Genomic DNA, 720 nt, shown 5'->3' with positions numbered 1-720 from the left:
CTTCCACCACGCGTTCGCACTCCTTGAATGTACCCAGACCGGTACAACGTCCTGCGGGACCTTTGTCTCCGCCACCACTATCGCCGTCATCCTTCAAGTCTTCGCTGCCGCTCCTGCTGATCTTCTGCTGTCCTTGTCCCGCTGTCCTCCTGATTACTGCTCCTGTCACTCGCATGGTCATTATCCTCTGGCTGTCCCGATCTTCGTCACTTCTTCTGCTGTCTGCAATCACTTCTGTTTCCCATAGTACTCCATACTATTTCTGCGTCATGTCGTGGGGAGCACTATGCCAGATCGTGGATTGGGTCAATGGTAAAATTCAATGAGATGAGAAACGGTGAAGCTACTCGAAAACGAGTACGGTGTCGCCATAACGAAAACACAGGACCTCAATTGTTTTACACAGGAATGTATTGTTTCCCCTGCGACCGATCGTGCTGGAGCAACAGCTGAAAGGTCACTTCAAGTGATTGTTGCTCAACGACAGCAACAGTGGACGGTATGTTTCAAGGTGCTGCGGCAGCTAGCGTATGTGCATGTCGGTACGCTCAGCAGCGATCCTGACGTCACCTCGTGATCAGCAGGAGATGACCCAATTCAGTGTACGCATATCACTTAGTTGAAGTTCACCAAGTTGGGTGCACGCTTGTAGTGTCTAACAAACTGAATCTCATTCCTGGATTTAACACATGTGTAAAGGTGTATGCATTCATTCCAGTA

At 49.6% G+C, this 720-nt stretch overlaps 1 protein-coding gene across 1 annotated transcript; it reads left to right on the top strand.

Annotated features, from left to right (window-relative positions):
- Positions 1 to 406: 406 nt before the first annotated feature.
- PPTG_22657 (hypothetical protein) lies at positions 407 to 577 on the top strand (the record flags this gene model as incomplete). Its single annotated transcript, XM_008905513.1, has 1 exon — positions 407 to 577. A coding segment is annotated over one exon (171 nt), but the record flags the coding sequence as incomplete, so codon positions are not given.
- Between the last annotated feature and the right edge of the window lie 143 nt (positions 578 to 720).

Source organism: Phytophthora parasitica (genome assembly GCF_000247585.1).
Source record: "Phytophthora parasitica INRA-310 unplaced genomic scaffold supercont2.20, whole genome shotgun sequence".
Taxonomy (NCBI): Eukaryota; Oomycota; class Peronosporomycetes; order Peronosporales; family Peronosporaceae; genus Phytophthora; species Phytophthora nicotianae.
Note: the sequence above shows the minus strand (reverse complement) of the source record. Positions and strands in the feature narration are given on the sequence as shown.